This window comes from Odocoileus virginianus, chromosome 15 (genome assembly GCF_023699985.2).
Source record: "Odocoileus virginianus isolate 20LAN1187 ecotype Illinois chromosome 15, Ovbor_1.2, whole genome shotgun sequence".
NCBI lineage: Eukaryota > Metazoa > Chordata > Mammalia > Artiodactyla > Cervidae > Odocoileus > Odocoileus virginianus.
The window spans coordinates 50,534,532-50,550,336 of record NC_069688.1 but is presented as its reverse complement, the minus strand read 5'-3'; the positions used below and the strand labels follow the sequence as shown (position 1 = coordinate 50,550,336).

General features: G+C 35.3%; 1 protein-coding gene across 11 annotated transcripts in view; it reads left to right on the top strand.

Moving 5' to 3' along the window:
• VPS13B (vacuolar protein sorting 13 homolog B) overlaps window positions 1-15,805 on the top strand; it is a 780,541-nt gene that overhangs the window by 93,222 nt on the left and 671,514 nt on the right. For all 11 annotated transcript variants that reach the window (XM_070477337.1, XM_070477338.1, XM_020914637.2 and 8 more), the window contains 2 exons: window positions 4,589-4,758; window positions 7,476-7,670. In XM_070477337.1, the coding sequence (XP_070333438.1) occupies window positions 4,589-4,758; window positions 7,476-7,670 (365 nt within the window). The remainder of the gene's footprint in view (window positions 1-4,588; window positions 4,759-7,475; window positions 7,671-15,805) is intronic.

The window sequence follows — 15,805 nt, the reverse complement described above, 5'->3', positions numbered from 1 at the left end:
CATAATATTGTACAGGAGGTGGTGATCAGAACCATCCCCAAGAAAAATAAATCCAAACAGGCAAACTGGTTGTCTGAGGAAGTCTTACAAATAACATAGAAAAGAAGAGAAGCCAAAGGCAAAGGAGAAATGGAAGGATACACGCATCTGAATGCAGAGTTCCAAAGAATGGCAAGGAGTAATAAGAAAAGCTTTCTGAGTGATCAGTGCAAAGAAATAGAGGACAACAATAGAATGGGAAAGACTAGAGATCTCTTCAAGAAATGCAGACACACCAAGAGAACATTTCATGCAGAGATGGGCACAATAAAGGACAGAAACAGGTGGGCCTAACAGAAGCAGAAGATATTAAGAAGAGGTGGCAGGAATACATAGAAGAACTATATGAAAATAGGTCTTAATGACCCAGATAAGCACGATGGTGTGATCACTCACCTAGATCCAGACACCTTTCAGTGTGAAGTCAAGTGGACCTTAGGAAGCATCACTATGTACAAAGCTAGTGGAGGTGATAGAGTTGCAGCTGAGCTATTTAAAATGGTAAAATATCATGCTGTTAAAGTGTTGCACTCCATGTGCCAACAGATTTAGGAAACTTGGTAGTGGCCACAGGACTGTTAAAGGTCAATTTTCATTCCAATCCCAGAGAAAGGCAGTGCCAAAGAGTGTTCAAACTATTGCACAATTGCACTCATCTCACACTCACAGTAATGCTCAACTGTGTTGAAGACTGGGCTTCAACAGTACATGCACAGAGAACTTCCAGATGTTCAAGCTGTAAATAGTAAAGGCAGAGGAACCAAAGATCAAATTGCCAACATCTGTTGGATTATAGAAAAGAGAACTCCAGGAAAGCATCTGCTTCATTGACTACACTGAAGCCTTTGACTGATTGGATCACAACAAATTGTGGAAAATTCTTCACGAGATGGGAATACCACACCACCTTACTTGCCCTTAATAAATCTGTATGCAGGTGAAGAAGCGACCATTAGAATGGGACATGGAACAATGGACTGATTACAAATTGGAAAGTGAGACTGTCTAGGCCGTATATTTTCCACCCTGTTTATTTAAGTTCTTTGCAGAGTACATCATGTGAAATTCTTGGCTGGGTGAAGCACAAGATGGAATCAAGATTGCTGGAAGTAATATCAATAATCTCAGATATGCAGGTGACAGCATCCTTAAGGGAGGAAGTGAAGAGGAGCTAAAGAGCCTCTTGATGAAAGTGAGAGGAGAGTAAAAAGCTGGCTTAAAAGTCAACGTTCAAAAAATGAGGATCATAGCATCCGGTCCCATCACTTTGTGGCAAGTTGGTGGGGAAACCATGGAAACAGTGACAACTTTTATTTTTTTGGGCTCCGAAATTAGCTGCGGATGGTGACTGCAGCCATAAAATTAAAAGACACTTTCTCTTTGGAAGAAAAGCTCTGATCAACCTAGACAGTATATTGCAAAGCAGAGACATTACTTTGCTGACAGTGGTCCCTGTATTCAGAGCTGTTTTTTTCTCTAGTGAGGCGTGAATGTGAGAATTGGACCATAAAGAAGGCCGAAAGCGAAAGTATTGATGCTTTTGAATTGTGGTACTAAAGAAGACTCTTGAGAGTCCCTTGGACTTCAAAGAGATCCAACCAGTCCATCCTAAAGGAAATCAGTCCTGAATATTCATTGGAAGGACTGATGCCGATGCTCCAATACTTTGACCACCTGATGGGAAGAGCTGACTTATAAGAAAAGACCCTGATCCTGGGAAAGATTGAAGGCAGGTGGAGAAGGGGATGACAGAGGATGATATGGTTGGATGGCATCACTGCCTCTATGAACATGAGTTTGAGCAAGCTCCGGTGCTGATTATGGACAGGGAAGCCTGGCATGCCGCAGTGGATAGGGTCTCAAAGAGTTGGACACTCCTTGAATGACTGAACTGAACTGAGGATAGTATGTATAGAAAACGGTGTCAACACCACATTTTGTGGAAGATATGAGGGAGTCTAGATTACTGATTCATTGCTGCTAAGAATGTAAGATGGTACAGCCACTTCTAAGAACGGTTTGACAGATTTTTTAAAAAACTTATCATACAGCTGCCATGTAGCCAGCAACTGCATTCCTGGGCATTTATCCCAGGGAAATGAAAGCTAATATTCACACAAAAAACAGTATATAATAATTTTTATCACGTTAAAGCCAACACTGGTACGTAATTCGGGAGACTAGGGTGACTCTGTTTCATGATGTTGTCGTAGACCCAGAATTCCTTCTATCTTGTTTTCCTGCCATCTGAGGTACCTCATTTGTATGCTCAGTGTTGACTCAGCATTACAATGTCTAATTTTAATCAGTAGCAGGTAGCGTAAGAGAAAATGGTAGGTATGTAGTTTCATTTAATGACACGGCACAGTCATTTTATTGACCCAGACTTAGTAGTGTGTCCTTGTACCTGGCATCCAGGTAGTCTGGAAAATATGTTCTCTAGAAGGAGTCCATACACTTGAGTTAAAATTCAGATTTTTTTTTTTTTGGTTAAAAGCCATTTGAATTCTCTTCCACAGTTGGCTTATGCTACACACACACATACACACATGTACGTGCATATACATGTTTATGTAAAATGAATTATTTGAAGCAGTTTATCATTTCAGAAATATGACATATGTAAAGAAACTGCTGCTAAATGACTTTATTCATGCAGTTCTTTTTCTGAGTAATTAGCAGTTCTCCTCCATTCTTTTTTTTACATTAGTTATTTCCTTGAAGTGTAATATATGTACTGGAAAGGACACAAAAATCTAAGGATAAAATTTTGTCACTGTTGTAAACTTAACCACATCTATATGATTAACTGTTCAGGATATGGAACCTTACCAGCACTCCAGAATATTCCTTCTTGCCTTCTTTTGATTATTACTCTGACCCCCAAGGGTAACCACTCTCCATACTTATAACATCCTAGATTTAATGTGGCATATTTTATTAAAAAAATTTTTTTTACATTTTATTTATTTTTTACTGTAGTGGGTCCATATTGCTGCACTTGGCTTTCTCTGCTTGCGGCGAGCAGGGCTGTTCTTCATTGTGGTGTGCAGGCATCTGACTGCAGTGGCCTCTGGTTTTGGAGCACAGGCTCTAGACATACAGGCTTTAGTAATTGCGGCACACTGGTTTAGTTTCTACTTGTCGTGTGGGATCTTCCCAGACCAGAGACTGAACCCATGCTCCCTGCGTTGGCAGGCAGATTCTTAACCACTGGAGCCTGTATATCTTGTGGCATATTTTAGAGCTCATGTAAATGTAAGCACACAGTGTATACTCATTTGTCATTGACTTTAGTTTACATTATGTTTATGGTATTTATTCTCTTTTCCTTTTAGAATCCCATTTTGTGAATATACCATAACTTACTTAGCCATTTTACTGATGATGATGTTTTGGTTAGTTTCTAGTTTTTGGTTATTATAATAGTGATGCTGCCAACATTCTAGTACATCCCTTTTGATAAACATATGTATTCATTTCTCTTGGGAATTTAAGAGTAGAATCACTAAGGTAAAGTGATTATATATGTTACCTTTAGTATATATTTCCAAACTAATTTCCCAAGTGTATGTCTATTAGCACTGTAGAAGTTTAGTTGCTGTTGATCAGGGGTTTGGTCAGTTATGACTTACTGCCTCTTTTTGTACAGCTCATCAGTTGATAATGGATTTTGCATTTCAAATATTGGAAAAATACAAATAAGGTTGATGTTTTGTGACACATGAAAACTATATGAAATCTAATTTTCATTTTTTATAGATAAAATTTTATTGGAACATAGTCATACTCATTCAGTTATGCTTTGTTTGGCTGCTTTTTTACTTCAGTGGCAGAAGTGAATAATTGTGACAAACTAACACACGAAACCTAAAGTATTTTCTTTGTGGCTCTTTATGGAAAAAGTTTGCTGGTGCATACTTACCAACTTTTGTATTCTTAGTCTTTTTCATTTTAGCTTTTCCAGTGGATGTGTAGTGCTACCACATTGTTATATTATTTGTGGTTATCTGGTATCTTAATGATGTTAACTAGCTTTTGATGTAACTTTTGCCATTTGAATATGTTATCTTTTGTTTGTTCAAGGCTTTTTTGCCTATTTTCCATTGGATTATTCATTTACTTTTGATTTCTAGGTGGTTGTAAATTTTTTAATACATTGCAGGTACAAATCCTTTGTGGAGATACCTATGTCTGTCTATGTATCTGTCTGTGACAAGTATTTTCTCCTAGTCTATTGGCTTGAATTGATATTAACTTCAGTGGTATTTTTATGAAAGGAAGCTATTGTTCTTTTAATGACAGATTAAGAATATCTTTAAAATATTTAACATATTTAAAAATATAAAACATACATTCTTATATAGCAAAGGCATACATTTTCTAGAGCAAAGTAATTTATTCTTGTTAAAGGAAGCACTATTTTACAGCTGCTTCCTTGTTGAAAAAGAATTTGACCTTCAAATTTGGAGAACTAATTAATTTTTTAGTTAACTAAGAAAATTATTTAAAAATAATTTTTCATTGAATTTTTATTATTTCACTTTAGATATTAAAGATGAAAGTGAAACAATGCTGAATCCTGAGGAAGTGGCATCTTTGGAGGAATATATTCCTACTCGACATACAAGTGTTACTCTCCTCAAATGTACCTTCACAATTTTCATGGCTGAATTCAATTTGCTGGATCATTTGCTACCTGTTATTATGGGGGAAAAGGTATACTTTGATATTCACTACTTGTTTTCTCATATATGCATATTGGTCCTATGATATTGTAAGAGTAAATTGTGTAAGAGTGTATCTTTTATACAGTTATCCATGATGATGTTAAGCAATGTAACTATGATTGTTAATTCTTAGAAAGTAAGATGAGATGGTTAGATAGCAGTGACTCAATGGACATGAATTTTAGCAAACTCCAGGAGATAGGAAGACAGGGAAGGACACGGAAGCCTGGCATGCTGCAGTCCATGAGATCACAAAGAGTTGGACATGACTTAGAGACTGAACAACAACAACATATGAATAATTAAATGGGTTAACCTCAAGCCAAAGCTCTATGAAGAAATGTTGAAGTACATGGGCCTAGATATCAGACCATGTATAAGCTACGACACCTTTCAGCACTTTGCTTTATATCTGATCTCTAAGCCTTGTTTTCCTTTTCTGAGAAACAAAAGAAAATTCTAAGTTTTCATTTTGGCTGTTGGTCATCCAGTAAAGAAGCAAAAAGTCCCAGATAGATTCAGATAGTTAATTACTTACATAGACAGCAAAAGCAAATCAGTAATCGTGTCAGCTCATCTTGTCCCTTTCAGGACAACCCTGAATCTAGGGTACCACCTGACCTGCAGCACACATGGTAGGGTACCCTGTTGACAGGGATTCGGTTCCATGCTGCAGCCAAGCAGTTATATAGCCTTACAGTGTACTCTGAAAGATCGAAAGCCCCCTGAATGAGGGATGCTATTGAGAAAATTGCCTGTAGCAGCATTTCTCAAGATGAGAAATTGAGCGAGAAATGATCTTTTAGCAGTTATATTTTCCCCTGTTTTGATAATATCACAGGATGCTCTGCCATTAGGTCTGTTGTGGTTTAAGCCTTACTTTGTGGTCTACATGGATTTTAAGATTGCCAGAGTGCTGGCACTTAACAGTTCCCCCAAAGTACTTAGCTCCTAGAATGATTTAGAATATTCAGTGAGATAATGTGTCTGAACCATTTTGCACATAGTAGGATCCCAATGATTATTACTGTTTGTTAACACTTATTAGATGCTTAATATTTTAGGTACATAACCAATGAATTGCTTTCTGAGTCTGCTATATACATATAAGGTATTATCTGTTATTTTTAATTTATTATTTTGGGGGATGTATTTCTTTTCATGGTGATATACTGATTACAGAAATAAAAATTGTCCTAACTTTAAATAAAAAGAGCTTGTGGAGGTATGGCAAAGAATTAAGATGCATTAATTTCATTTTGTGTATTTGGTCTCTATTAGCCACTGGTAATTTATTCATTGTGTTTCTGGATAAAGAGATCATCTGGGAAAATTTTAGTGGAGAAAAATTAAAATATGTTAGTATAGACATGAATTTTAAAGTAACTGTGATTAATAAGTTGAAGAAAGAAACAAAAAACTAGAATTCTAGAGTTCAAAAGATTTCACTCTATTAAAAAAAGAACAAAGTGAAATTCTGGAACTGAGACCAGTAACACAAGCTAGAAAAAAGAGGATGAAAAAAGATACACCATTTAATTGCTAATCAAAGGAAGGATAGAATGACTATTTCACATTTGATCTTAGCCAAAAAGGCTGAGAAGTGATGAATGACTATTTTAGAATCAGAAAATGTAGAGTTTAAGACAAGAGTTATGAGTAGAGATAAAAATAGTCATTCCATATGATAAGTGTTGACTCAGAGTGAACAATAGATAATTATCAGATGATATGTTGAATGAAAGAAGTAGACATAAGTATATACTTATGTGTGATTCTGTTCAAGTGAAGTTGACGAACAGAACTAATCTGTGATGATCAAGGTGAGAATATTGGCCACCCCTGGTGGGGCCCTACTAGTGTGCTTGAAATGTGTGGTGATAACACACATGGAAATTTGTTGAGCTGTATGTTTAAAATTTCTATGCTTTACTGTATATTATATCTCAGTGAAAGTGAAGTGGCTCAGTCGTGTCCGACTCTCTGTGACCCCATGGACTGTAGCCTGTCAGGCTCCTCCGTCCATGGAGGAGGACGAAGGCAAGAATAGTGGAGTGGGTTCCCATTTCCTTCTCCAGGAGATCTTCCCGACCCAGGGATCAAACCCTGGTGTCCCACACTGCAGGCAGACTCTTTACTGTCTGAGCCACCAGGGGCTCCTATATTTTAGTAATATCACCCTGGTCTGGTGATCTGTTTCACCCTTGATAGTATACATGTTTCAATGCCGTTCTCTCTGAACATCCCACCCTCGCCTTCTCCCACAGAGTCCCAAAGTCTGTTCTGTACATCTGTGTCTCTTTTTCTGTTTTGCATATAGGGTTATCATTACCATCTTTTTAAATTCCATATATATGCGTTAGTATACTGTATTGGTCAAGAAAATACTTTCAATGTACTGAGGCATTCAGTTTCAGTATTCTAGTTGACTGAAAAAATAAAAAGCTCTAGCTAAAAAGGGCATTGATAGTTCTGCAGTAAATAGGACTTCTTTGAAGTCTTTTTTTCTTTTTCTTAAATATTGGCACAAATTGAGTACTTAAAAATAGAAGGTGTTTGGTTATGGTAAGAGAGTCCTACAGGAAGGCATTGTTTCTAGGATAATTTGATGTCACTACATTATGTGTCACCCTGAAGTGTCTCTAAGAGGACATGACATACCAGTTACCTCTCTGGAAATATAAAGTGATCATTATTATTTTCCAGAACTCAAGTAACTTCATGAATACTACAAACTTCCAGTCTCTTCGGCCTTTGCCTTCTGTTCAGATACTGGTGGATAAAATTAATCTGGAACATTCTGTGCCGATGTATGCTGAACAGTTGGTGCATGTGGTCAGCAGCCTTACTCAGCCTTCTGATAATCTGCTTCATTATTGCTATGCACATTGCTACCTTAAGGTATGAAAAGTGAATCTTCTTGTGTATTAATGTGTTGTTTGCTTTGGGAGAATCAAATCTTTTTTTTTTTTTGGAGTTGTAATTTTACAGAATTAGTACCATATTAGATGAGATTTAAATAAGATATATATATATATATATTCATTATTCAGTATAATTAACATAAAAATAAAGATGTCCCTGCATTAAAGATTTCTTCAATTATTTGGTGTTAATAGCTTGGTATTTATAAGATAATGGTAATTAAAACTTTTGAAGATTGTATTTATCATTGATTATAAGCAATGAGAAATTTTAAAACTAAGGATGTTTTAAAAAATTAATAATTTCTTTTAAGGGAATATTTATGTGAGATAGTGTTTTGCAAAGTGGGTATAACAGGTTTGTTTTTAGTCATTTTCCTGTTATTCAATCCATCTTAATTTCTTAATGCAAAGAAAAAGTTTATTACTTTAAATCAAGTTGTGAAAGTCGCTCAGTCGTGTCTGACTCTTTGTGACCCCATGGACTATATAGTCCATGGACTTCTCCAGGCCAGAATACTGGAGTGGGTAGCCATTCCCTTCTCCAGGGGATTTTCCCAAACCAGGGATTGAACCCAGGTCTCCCGCATTGCAAGCGGATTGTTTACCAGGTAAGCCACCATGGAAGCCCAAGAAGACTGGAGTGAGTAGCCTATCCCTTCTCCAGCGGATCTTCCCGACCCAGGAGTGGAACTGGGGTCTCCTGCATTGCAGGTGGATTCTTTACCGGCTGAGCTACCAGGGAAGCCCTTTACATCAAGTTATGTAAATTGTTGGAGACTTTGTTCAGCTCTTCCATCTCTCTCTCTCTTTTATTTTTAAATAAATAAGTAATACATGCCAGTATCAGTCTGTCAGTTCAGTTGCTCAGTTGTGTCCAACTCTTTGCGACCCCGTGATCCACAGCACGCCAGGCCTCCCTGTCCATCACCAACTCTCGGAGTTTACCCAAAGTCATGTCCATTGAGTTGGTGATGCCATCTAACCATCTCATCCTCCGTCGTCCCCTTCTCCTCCTCCTTTCAATCTTTCCCAACATCTGGGTCTTTTCAAATGAGTCAGCTCTCCACATCAGGTGGCCAAAGTACTGGAGTTTCAGCTTCAACATCAGTCCTTCCAATGAACATCTAGGACTGATCTCCTTCAGGATGGACTGGTTGGATCTCCTTGCAGTCCAAGGGACTCTCAAGAGTCTTCTCCAAAACCACAGTTCAAAAGCATCAATTCTTTGATGCTCAGCTTTCTTTGTAGTCCAACTCTCATATCCATACATGACCACTGAAGAAACCATAACCTTGACTATACAGACCTTTGTTGACAAAGTAATGTCTCTGCTTTTTAATATGCTGTCTAGGTTGGTCATAACTTTCCTTCCAAGGAGTAAGTGTCTTTTAATTTCATGGCTGCCATCACCATCTGCAGTGATTTTGGAACCCCCGAAAATAAAGTCTGACACTGTTTCCACTGTTTCTCCATCTATTTGCCATGCAGTGATGAGACCAGATGCCATGATCTTAGTTTTCTGAATGTTGAGCTTTAAGCCAACTTTTTCACTCTCCTCTTTCACTTTCATCAAGAGGGTCTTTAGTTCTTCTTCACTTTCTACTATAAGTGAGGTATCATCTGAATATCTGAGGTTGTTGATATTTCTCCTGGAAACCTTGATTCCAGCTTGTGCTTCTTCCAGCTCAGTGTTTCTCATGATGTACTCTGCATATAAGTTAAAAAAGCAGGGTGACAATATACAGCCTTGACGTACTCCTTTTCTTATTTGGAACCAGTCTGTTGTTCCATGTCCAGTTCTAACTGTTGCTTCCTGACCTGCATACAGGTTTCTCAAGATGCAGGTCAGGTGGTCTGGTATTCCCATCTCTTTCAGAATTTTCCTCAGTTTATTGTGATCCACACAGTCAAAGGCTTTATTTAGCATAGTCAGTAAAGCAGAAATAGATGTTTTTCTAGAACTCTCTTGCTTTTTTGATGATCCAGTGGATGTTGGCAATTTGATCTCTGGTTCCTCTGCCTTTTCTAAAACCAGCTTGAACATCTGGAAGTTCACGGTTCATGTATTGTTGAAGTATGGCTTGGAGAATTTTCAGTATTGCTTTAGTAGCGTGTGAGATGAATGCACTTGTGTAGTCGTTTGAGCATTCTTTGGGATTGCCTTTCTTTGGGATTGGAATGAAAACTGACTTTTTCCAGTTTGTGGCCACTGCTGAGTTTTCTAAATTTGCTGACAGAGTGTAGCACTTTCATAGCATAGGTACTTACAAATAGGTAAACTCAAATTTTGAGTAATAAGTGTTTTTACTAAGCAAACAGACATGTGTAATGTAAGTAGAGATAACATATACCTAATTAATTTGTTTTATGGACTAAAGGAAACTTTGCCAAGTTTAATTCAAGAATAAGTACTAAAAATGCACTAAATTTTTTGTAAAGTATGAAAATTAGAGGACTGCAATAATAGACATGACTTTATTGGTTCATGCTTGATAGTTTGATGTTTTAAAGTTCTTAAATATCTGTGTCTTTATAAAGAGAAACCAATTTAAAGATACTAGTTTTGTATCACCTACAGGCATATTTAAATTTAAGACAGTAAGACTTGACTGTTTTCAAACCATGTATAATGGGAAAACATGTTTTTTAGATGTCTATGGAAAGCTGATTTTTAATATGATGGAGAAAGAAATTCTCCCTTGATGGAGGAGTTGACAGTATTATGTTTCAAAGAGGTGTAAACACAGGATAGTATGATTCTTTAGGGCCCATTGTTGTAATGATCTATTACAAGTGTTTTATGTCATATGTAGAGTAGTAGAAGATATTTTTGAAAGTTATATACGTAGAGAATATATTGTACTTGTACTTTTTCATTTATTCCTAAAATTAATACACTGAGGTATATTGGCACAACTTGAATATCAGATTATTTTGTTAAGAATATCTGCCTGTTTTATCAAAGCAAGTGCAATTTTGGCAGTTCTTTCCAAGGTATTAAACTTACATGGGGTTCATTCATTTAGTAAATGCTGAGTTCTTTCTGTATTGCAGACACTTAGCATTAAAAATGCGTTAGGCATGCCCCATCCTCAAGGAAAATCATCTCCAAAGCTGTTGGTCACCAGTATGATTGTCATTCATGCTGACATAAAAGTCATTGGTAATATATTAAATGCTCACTTGAACTTCCAGGGAACTGTAAAAATTAAAGTGTAGTCCAGATAAAATTATGTTTTGGGAAAAGGTCTTCACTCCGTTTGTATCTAGTTGTCGTTTATATTTTAGTTAGCTTGACTCCAGCTGTAATGAATAAGTTAAATATCTCAGGACATTAGTGTTGGGCATAGTATATGTAGAAAAACTTTTCATTGGTGTTAAGAATTTTGAATACTCTTAAAAAATAAAGCCTTGAATCTTGACAATTTGATTGCATTTAAAAAAATTTAATTGCATTTCCGCTGCTTCTTCAGTGACTTAGTATGTTTTAAAACTTGAAGGATTTGGTAGAGACTTTTAGTTTTATGACTGTTTGGAACTGGCTAAAAATACCAATTTGTTGTAAAGTTTATAGCAGTTCATGTTACTTTGGGATGATTACTATAACCTTTGAGGAAGTTTTCAAAGGTTAATTTTCACTATTACAGTCTTAAAATACTACAGTGAAGGATTTAAATGTCTATTTCATGTGTTTGGCATGTTAAAACTCTGATTTTCAATTAAATACTCATGCTTAAGTTTTAATCTGTATATGTAAATGTGGGTGTATTGACTGTTTGACAGGATAGTTTATTCTTCCCCCTTCATGTAATGACATTTATTAATTGAGAGAGTTTGCATGGAAGGAAACATACAGGTGGAACTTTCATATGTCTTATCAAGTCCTCTTTATTGAAATGCTAAACCCATCTTTGAATATGTATGGAATCAAGTAGCTAAGACACTGCAAGACACCTGAGTTTTGAAGCACATAAAAAATAAATTAGTGAAAGCATTCTGTAAATTATAGAAAAATACATAAATTTAAGGCCTTTTCGCAGAGGGTGGCAAAGAGTCGGACACTACTGAGTGACTAACACACACAGACACATAAGGCTTTGTTACTCATAAGGATCAGGTATGGCAGATGCTTCAGAGAGATCAAGAAGGTTCTAGTAGGATCAAAACCCTTTGATTTTGTTGGATTTGGGAATATTTGACATCAAGTAAAGAGCTTTCCCTGGAGATTTCAAGGAATTGTGCTTTCATATATGGTTGATAGATATATGATTGGTATCATTTGGATTTTGCAGGATTTAATAAACTTGAAAACACACATCCATTCCAATTTTCAATATATATACTATAGTAGTGGCCAGCAGACTTTTCTTTGAAGGTTAAGATACTATTTTAGGCTTTGTGGGCTATGAGGCAAAATTTAGGATGTTGAATAGGTACTTAAATAATAAGAGAACAACTTTCCATGCGTTTGAGTTGACAGAATTAAAAATGCAGGATAGGACTCTGTTTTTGTAATATAGTTTTACTAATGAGGAGAAGGAAATTCTTTTTCTTGGGATAGCATTTCACCTAATTGGAGTTTCAGCTAACTTAGTGTTTGCAATCATCAAATCAGTTGTAAATGTACATGTATAAAACTTATTCTTAGCTTGTAGGTAGTATAAAAACAGTGATTGGAATTTGACTTGTGTGCTGTAGTTAGTTGACACTTGTCTTAGAGAAATTTTTGTGTATACAGATATGTACAACTTGAGGTCTATAAATACCCACATGAATATTTTTCTGTAGCATAATTTTTGGTGGGAATATCAGGAAGCGTAATAGTATGTATAATGTGATGCCATTTATGTAAATTAAAAAGATAAAATAGTGCTAAAGATTGTTCAGATATAAAAGGGCTTATAAATGTGTAACAAAAGAGCGGGATGCATTCTGAACTGAAAAATCAAGGCATGATTGGGGGGAGGTGCAGTGAGACTAGTGTGAGGGTCATGGTTCATGTAACTTTAGTTATGTAATAAGGTTCTTAATTATTAAATACCTTTATTGAGGTAATTTGAATACCATAAAGTCACCTTTTTTTAAAGAATAGAAATTAGTGATTTTAGTCTTTTCACAGAGTTAAAGCAACCATTACCACTATCTAGTTCCAGAACATTTTTGTCACCTCTCAAAAAGAAAGCATTAGTATTTACTCTCCATTTACTCCTCATACCTTCTATAAACACTGATCTACTCTCTATATGTATTTGCCTAGTCTGGATGTTTCATATAAATGGAATCATACAACGTTCAGTCTTTTTGTGACTGGCTTCTTTTCTCTTAGCATAATGTTTTTCAAAGTTCATCCATGTTGTCACATGTATCAGTACTTTATTCCATTTTTATGAGAGAATAATACATTGTATGGATATGTGCTATATTTTGTTTGTGCATTTATCCAATTGATGGACATTGTGTTATTTCCAATATTTAGCTGTTCCAAATAAGATAGCTATGAACATTTCTGTATAGTTTTTGTGTAAACACAAGTTTCATTACTCTTGGGTATATACCTTGGTGTGGAGCTGTCTGTCCTTTAACATTTTTAGGAACTGCCAAACTTTTTGTTCAAAGGGATTCTCACGTTGTTTTACTGCCCCAGTAGTAGTGGCTCAGGGTTCTTACTTTTCCACATCCTCACTGACACTTGTTACTGCCTTTTTGATTTTAATCATCTTAATGATTGTGAATTGGTGTCTTCTTGTGGTTTTAATGCATTTCCCTAATAACTAATGATTTTGAGCAGTTTTTTTTTCTTGTGGTTCTTGAACATTTGTATAGTTCTTTGGAAAATATTAAAATCTTTTGCCCATTTTAAAATGAAGTTCTTTTGTCTTTTTACTGTTGAGTTATAAGCATCCTTCCGTATTCTGAAGGCTTTTATTTCATTAATGCTATAGGTGACAGCATGACAATATTCATTTAAAAAATCTGGGTGATGAAAAAATTTCTTATTATTTATTGTTTCCTCACTTAAATTTTGTTGGAAAAAAATAGGAGAAAATACTTAGTTTTTTTGCGTAAGGTATCAGTTTCAGTCCAAAGTTCATTTTTGTTTCAATGAATACATGACTAGAAACTAGATTTAGAGGGCTTAAGGAGTGAGTAGGCAATGAAAAAAATGTGGCATTTTACAGCCTACTCTTTAAACACTTTTGCTGATGCCAAATGAGAAATAGAATTTCACTAATGGTTGGAGGGGAGAGGTAGTGCTAAGATTGTTTTTTTCCTTTAAGAGTAAGTCGAGAATCAACCATATATTTTTGGATAGGGGAAGGAAGGGGTAGGGTGAGGAAGTAAGGCAGAGTGAAATTGTGTTCCAGCAATAGGTAATTCTGAAGAAGCCCTTTGTGCTTTTTAGACTTCATTTTTCCCTTATTTAAGAAGAGGTGATTTAGTTCAGTTGTTCTCTAATAGAATTTTTTAAGAGATGGCAGTACATGTTTAACTTTTCATTTGACATGGTATATAAATCATTTTTCTCAAGTTGGTACTTCTTCAGCTGAGACTTCTATTAGTAGTTGCACTTAATTGCTTCATACATTCTTTTTGCCTCAGCCTATTGGTTTGCAGGGTTAAGTGCTTTTATTATATTTCTAAGTTTATGAACAGTCCTGGTGAAAACAACCTCAATTTATACAGTGCTGATTTCCCTTTTTCTGGATAAAGTATTTGTAATCTTGGCCAAGTGTTGTTGCCAGGTTATTTGGTTATACAGCTATTGCAAATCTTCGCGTCTTATTGCTATGATTTAAAAGAGTTGAAAATTGGTTATTTTGGAATAATTATTTTTGATATGGTAGATAGGCCCTTTTTCACTGTAGTTAATACTTGAATATTACCTGGAGTCCTCTCTGGATAGTACGTAAATTTAGTAAAAGCTTAAAAAAAATTACTGAACCATCTGCAGGACTTTCTCCAAAGTCCTTTGCAGTTCTGAAAACAACCAGCAGGGGATCTCCTCAACACCCATTTTTCATCTGAATACATTAATGATAGCATGTGTGCTTATACTGTTGGGACATTTATAGAATATTAGAAAGTAGCTTGAGAGAGTTCTTAGTTGAACACAGATAATCTAGTTTGAGAAAGTTTTACCATGATTTGTACTTCAGAAGTATTTGGAAGTTGGGCATTGTTTTAATAATCATACTTTGTATCAAGTGGTATTGATAATTATAAATTAAAGAAACCTTTAAATACTGGGTCTTTCAGAGGAAATGTGAAGTTTTGAAACTGTACAGTTCCTAGAAGTTCTTCGCATATATTGTTTCTTAGAGCAAGTCTTCAAAGAGTGTAAGTGTGGAATGACTTAATTTTTAAAGTTGATCAATTAAATATTAGAAACATGCTTTTTTCTTAATACTTTCTTGTATCTTGGTTAATAGTGGGATTTATAGGAATCAATAGGGATATCACTTTCATTTTTCTTGATAGCAATTAAGTAGGTCTTTTGAAATTCAGTTTGAAAATGCGGAATTCTCATGCCTGTTTTCTAGAAAATTACTTTATTGCTGATTTGACGTTGTCAACTTGATGAATGATAGCACAATAGCTCTGTGAAACTGTTTGAAAGAAGTTTAATACTGCTTTCTAAGAAATTGATTATTAGTTTATATTCATTAAATGAAAGTATTTTTATTGAAAATTGGTTTTTGAGGTATTTTGAATATGTTTAACCGTGGATTTGAGGAGCTAATATTAATCCAAGAGGTAAGAAAGTTAGTGCTTTATAAACTGAAGAAATAAAAAATAGTAATGAAAGATAAAATTTGGGGTTAAACTGCTTTTGTATGTTGTTGTTCAGAACAGTAACTTCGTTTTGTATCTCTGTGTTTCCAGTTTGAAACGTTTACTTTATTGAAAATAGTGGAAGAAGAAATATCATATTCAGTTCTTTGCAGTGTTTCATGTAAAATGTGATATTACATGGATTCTTCCTATTAAGGCAATGTAGTGTTCAGGAATTTCAGGGAATGCTTATATTTTTTTGAGTGTGATCTACTTGTTTTAAGTATAAACATATAAAAAGTAATTCATGCCATTTACCAAATTTCCTGAGGTGAA